Raw genomic sequence first — 6,133 nt, forward strand, 5'->3', positions numbered from 1 at the left:
TGGTTCACGCTTTTGCCGTCGCAACTACCATCCGCCTCGACACCACGTGATTCCATTGGAGCGCTCAGCCACAATTTAAGACGCTCAAGGAATGGTACACATTCATTTTCCTCACCACCACCACTATCAACATCCTGCCGGCGGTGCAACATTCGATCAACAGATCCTTGGAACAGTTTCACGCAATAGTGACAACTCATAGGACCTCTCAGCGACTCCTCAAGCAGTGCGCCGCCGTAAGCGAGATCGTCCGGGAGCAGAAGTACAGAGAAGCGAATACGAGTGCGTCGAGTTGACTGCCTCACGCGACATAGAGCAGATAGCGAACTAATGTCATACAGAAGCAGTGTCAGAGGATCTTTTGTACGCCGCGATCTTTCACTTGCAGAACTACAGTTGCCGCCACCTACAGCAGCACGTTGTGCATTCCCCGCATTTGCACAGCACCGAACAATAAACAGTGCATATTTAACGCATAGACCGCAACCCCGTCCATGCAGTTGTACCTGTGCTCGACGTCTTGGGTTATGGAAGTGGGTGTGTGCGACTCGCTCCGCTAATCCGGATTTTTCATCATCGTCTCTACGGCGCTTCGCGCCCGAAAAGTAAATGTTACTGCAGTCGACACCTGTACCCCCCTCTCTATCTTTCCCATCCTCCGCGTAACGGCATCGCACCAATTCCGCGCCGCCTCTATACAATTGAGTCGTAGCACGCTGGCACTGGCATTGTAGGCACTTGCCCCCCGAGAACTGTCTTCAAGGCCCCGACAGTCGGGCATCAAGTTTACGGTGAAGACACGAAATCCCCGTCTCTCAAAGTCTTGTACGAGCGCGACTCGCTCCTGATGGGATGTAGAGGGTGCGAGAGAAACCTCTGCTGCTATAGCAAGTGGCAGGAACCCGTAGCAACCAAGTAGAGTGTTGGGTATCTGGAGAGAATCACTTTTAGTGTCACCGTCTCCATCGGCCCGATTCAAAACTGTTGAAGGGCTCTCCTCCCAGGCCTCTCCACGGAGAAAGGCAAGTAGTGCATTGATTCCTTCGGACATGAGTAGGGCCGCGACTCGCGCAGCAGCTCCATCGAGTATAGCGAGAACATCACTCATTCACTTCTTACAAAACACAAGAGAGCACGAACGGTGTCTCTCCCGTCTTTGTTGTGATTTCGATAGAGAAATTGGGTGACAAAAAAAAAGGTCAGGTACGCATAAAAGCACAAACACATATGTATTTATTTATTAAGACATTCACATAATTCATAAAATCTGTCGTTTTCGGAGAAAGGGAGTGACATGGTGTGTTTCACGCACGCCCTGAGCTTTGGTGACGAGGAAGCAACGAGACCTTTATAATGATAACTTGTCGAACTCGGTAACACCCTCGCCATCGCCACAACACGGCACGCTCACGCGCACCACGACACGGTAGCAGAAAAAGTACTTGTTTAAGCTACAAAACGTAATTTCAGCACCCGCGCAACGGCGTGCTCCTTTTCGCTCTCATACTGTCAACTAAGCGGGGGCGATTGTTTCTGCCGACGCCACGGCGTGGCAGTACTTCGAGCAATATAGGGTCCCGTCGACGGTGGAACTTCCACAATCACGATGCATTTTATTCCCACACCTGCACACCAACAATTCCTCCACTTCGCCGTACAATTCACACACGACGCAACACAGGGGCTCCCCAGGGTTCGTTGTAAAACCGTCCACGGAAGTGGCGTTATTTGCCCCATTCTTCGATGCAACACTTCGCTTCATGTTCGTGAGTGCGGGAAACAATACTTGCCCCACGTCACCGAACATTTGTATGTACGATTTATGCTCTTCTGCTGCCTCTTTTTCACGCTGTTTTGACGCAGCGGCTGTTCCCGCAGCCACAGCATCCCTACTCGTCTTCGCTGCACGCACCGCAGCATCATCCATATTGAGCTTCGTTGCGATACGAGCCATGCGCGCTTCCTCACGCCTTTTCCTGTCCCTGTAGTATTTATCGTCGCTGTAGTCATCGTCACTGCTCCCGCCTCCCTCACTATCGCTGCTACCACTAGTGCTACTATCGCTACTGTCAGCGGCGCTGTCACCATTCCTATCGCTAACATCAGCGGCAGCGTTCACATCTATATTCTCTATCTTTTCGGCAAGCGCTTCACCTTCTCCATCACCATCACCGGCATCCGTAACTTCACCTGATGCTGCTTTTAGGGGTCGTCTTTCAGGCACTACAGGCGGCTTGGGAAGTGGTGGCACGTCATGCACCTCCAATTCATCGTCTTGAACCATGGGCGAAACCGCGCTGGCCCTCGGAGAAACGGAACACTTTACGGTTATCTTGGTGAGTTTGATTGCACACTTGAGAAAGTGCAGTAGGCGTCTGTGAGAGTCAGCACTCACGACGCGCTTTCCAACCAGTTGCGCAAGCAATATATTGCCTGCTGTGCCCCAGCAATTCATCATACGGGTAGCCACAGACGATGGCCCCCCTAAAGAACTTTTGTTATCGCCGGAACCGGAGAAGGAGCTGACGACTTGGTCCACAATACCAGCCACCACGGCATCAGGTAATAATATCTGCCGCTGGAAGCTAAGTGGTAGTTCTACTCGCTGCTCTATATTTGCTGCTTTACTGCCCAATCTCCGTTTTTCGTAGTTGTCACGATGTAGCCGCCTTGCGTATTCTGTAGCTATATCCATAAGCATTTCAACTCCTTGTAATGCCATAACGTCCTCACCACCGCTTCCGGCATTGCCAGCTAAAGCTCCATGTAGAGGTTGGACTGCATCACTCCCATCTTGCTCTTTTTTCATTATATGAAGAGCACCGAGGAGTCTCATTGCCTGCGAAATCTCGAGGCGACGACCTTGCCATCGCTGAATCGCAACGACGGCAACACTGCGAAGATCGGACCTCCGCCCCATTAATGGGTCACTTGTGCAGGCGAAGTAAAAGAAGAAGTGAAGCATGAGCGCAGGGTCCAAGGAAAATTACGTACATGCATCTCCGTTATTCGTTTATGAACATGCTCAGCGTTAATATGAGCCAAGGAAAATGACGGGGAGGGAGGCAGAATAATACGCAAACAAGTGCTTGCACGCTTCGGTACACACCCCTCACCAATAACAAAAAATAGTAGTAAGAGTGACAGAGGGTTTTACCTTATGGTGTTGCATTCTCCTGAATCCTAACTTCATGCTATATCCGAAACCTCCGGTACCCGCAAGTAATTCAGTAATGGTTTACAACCCCAACGATTATTACTCTTTTCACGTGTTTATGTTGTCAACGGTAAAATTACTTTGGGTTTTGTTTGCTCAGCAGCACAACCCGGCGTCGTGACACACAACGCTCACTAACTCCCAGGGGATAATAAAGTACACGGCACCACATGGGGGTTCTCTCAGCATCTAGTAACCAGTGTGTTTGACCCTCCCCAATTTCATATTTGAAGACGTCACGCGGAAAATCAGCACTTTCCTGGTCGTCTTCGTTAGGGCTGACGGTGTCGAATACAGCGTCACAATCCTTTGCAACATCTTGCACAAATTGCTCGGGTATTGCCTTATTAAGATCATTCACCCCTTCAGCACCACATTGGCATGTCGCATTGCCATCACCTGACGCAAAGGGAAGCGGCATGGCACAGTCCACACCCGGACTCCGTATAAAGGCAATCCGAGCATGAAGTGGATCGAGAAAAAATGATGAGGGAAAGCGGTACCACTCACGGCCTACGCAAAGTGTATAAAGAGTTTTCTCGCCCTTCTGTGGGGCATCACTTGCCTTTCGCCTGGCTAGCTCTCGTACCGTAGCGTAATTGTCATAGAGCTTCTGCTGTGGTCCCACGTAGAATTTGTGGATGGCCGCTGTGCGTGATAGGGAAACCGTTACAATAAAAGACAACACAATGCAGCCCGTAGTGAGAAAGAAGGTGTGGCGCATGCGTTGGAGCCAACAGCCAGGGAGTTGTTTGCGGCGGCCACTGGGTTCAGCTCTCGTACTCGCGCTATGTAGCACCGCTCCGTTCTCGCTGTTCACAGATCTCGCGGGTCCTGCAAACGTAAGGTGTGTAAATGACAACGCAGCGGCCAGTGCGAGAAATGGAAAAGCGGGGGACATAAACCGCTCTTCTTTGTGTGACACCGTCAGCCAAAAGGCAAACCACAAAAAGAAGGGTGAAATGTAAAGCAATCCTCGTCCACGCGAAACCGTAGGTTCGACTGGCCTAGTATCTGGCTTGGTGGTCGGCGACTTCTGTGTTTTCCGCCCCTTTTCCCCAGTCGTCTCCCCAGCATCAATCTCATCAGAATTCGTTGTCGCATTACTCACCCATGATGTCGTCGAGGGCTTAAGCAATACGACAAAGGGAGATAGAAGGCAAGCAACAAACATCAGATGCGCGTTCAAGAGTAAATTCTTAAAAAAGAAGTACCACGGTTCGACACCGTAGAGCTCGGGACCACGTCCCTCACCTCCCATAAACATGTTGTACCGCACGAGATTCAAAGCGCTCCACGTGATTTTGCCATTGCCACCATGGCAACCATTGTAATATAGTGTGTCAAAATACACGGAAAGTGGCACAACAACTGCGAGTGAAAGTAATAGCGAAACGGTAGAGGCGAGGGGAAACCTCACGAGCATATCCAATGCCATCGGCACCGCCAGCAAGGCGGCGAAAGGCCAACCAATCACTGTGGATGAGACGACGGAGAATACGGTGCCGAAAATAGCGAAATTTATGGCCTGGAACTGCGAGCCACCCATCACCGACCTTTTCATTCTTGATGGAACCTTCCCTTCGACACGGGTGATACATTTCACAAGACTGCCGTCCGTTCGTAGCCAGCAACCCACCGCAACAAAGTAATTTATCATGGCGTAACTTGTGGGCAGGATACTCACTGCTGCATGTGTGATGGGGTAATTAAACAAAAGAAGTGTGAGTGCTGCCGCTGCAACTCGTTTACCAAACACCTTCCTAACGCCACCAACGAAAAAAATCTCGCTTAGCGCCGTGACAACACCGCTAAATGCTCGAAGGAGAAAGTACACATCTATGTTACGCAGCCCTGAGGGGTTGTATATGCTAACAGCCTTGCCAATTATCGTTATAGGACCGACGTAGAGCCATGAAAAAAACCACGACCGCAGCGCAAAGCGAGGACAGTTCTCCCACGTTTGAAGGCCACTGCCGTACATCAAGAAGTGCATCGGCTCCAAGAAATTGAATGTTTCATCGCAATCAGCAATAGGAAGAATGTACGAGGCAAAACAATGACTAAGCACTAAAAGCACCGCCCCGAGAAAGAGCCACATGCCAAGCACCTTTTGAGGAAACTAATTTGTACCCCCTTTTCCCCCTATGACTTCAAGGACACACAAACACAAAGACAAAAAAGAAAAAAAAACGTACACGCACACACACACACACACAGAGGTGCACACGTGGGGATATCACACCTTTGTCTTCCTTTTGAAATAATCAATTATGTTTACTGAGAGTAAGAAGAAAAAATGCAAAGAACAATTAGGATGATACAGTTCGTGAAGAGGGCACAAAGGAACAGAGAATCTTGGAAAAGGAAAAATAAAATATCAAATGTCAGACGCAAATAATACTCAACTTCACGTCACATTACTTTATTCGGGTTGCGAAACATAAGGATAAAGAGACAACGTGTGTGTTGGTATAACAATAATGAAGGACTTCCTCAATTTAATTTTTCTCAATCGATAAGAAAAAAATCAGAAGGACAAGACCAAGCATACAAAAGTCCCAATTCCCTCCCTCCCTCCCTCCATTTCGTTCATTCACTCGTTGGCGCGCACGTGTATACAGATGCGGACGTTACTGGTGTAACTGCTGCCAAACTTCTTGTCGAGCGACGGAGCGCAAAAAGGAGCCAAAGCAAGGAAGCGAAAATAGAAATATAAATAACGAAGGAAGGGAGGAAGGGAAAAAGCACAAGGCACACTGCAATGCACCACGAATACACGACCTCAAAAGAAAAGGTAAGAAAAGAAAAGAAAGAGCAACAGAAGAGAGAAAAAAAGAGGGGATATCAGACGTAAAGCAGTATAAACACCGTGTGGATCATCTCCTTCGTTTCACTTGAAATGACGAAGAGANG

The 6,133-nt window shown here is 49.1% G+C and overlaps 2 protein-coding genes across 2 annotated transcripts; both read right to left on the reverse strand.

Annotated features, from left to right (window-relative positions):
* Positions 1-1,513: 1,513 nt before the first annotated feature.
* TbgDal_VI830 (hypothetical protein, conserved) lies at positions 1,514-2,965 on the reverse strand (the record flags this gene model as incomplete). Its single annotated transcript, XM_011775588.1, has 1 exon — positions 1,514-2,965. One exon carries the CDS (start codon positions 2,963-2,965, stop codon positions 1,514-1,516), a length of 1,452 nt encoding a protein of 483 aa, XP_011773890.1.
* Positions 2,966-3,293: 328 nt separating this feature from the next.
* TbgDal_VI840 (Alg9-like mannosyltransferase, putative) lies at positions 3,294-5,318 on the reverse strand (the record flags this gene model as incomplete). Its single annotated transcript, XM_011775589.1, has 1 exon — positions 3,294-5,318. The coding sequence occupies one exon, from the start codon at positions 5,316-5,318 to the stop codon at positions 3,294-3,296; it is 2,025 nt and encodes a 674-aa protein (XP_011773891.1).
* Between the last annotated feature and the right edge of the window lie 815 nt (positions 5,319-6,133).

Source organism: Trypanosoma brucei, chromosome 6, assembly GCF_000210295.1.
Source record: "Trypanosoma brucei gambiense DAL972 chromosome 6, complete sequence".
In the NCBI taxonomy this organism is placed as follows: Eukaryota; Euglenozoa; class Kinetoplastea; order Trypanosomatida; family Trypanosomatidae; genus Trypanosoma; species Trypanosoma brucei.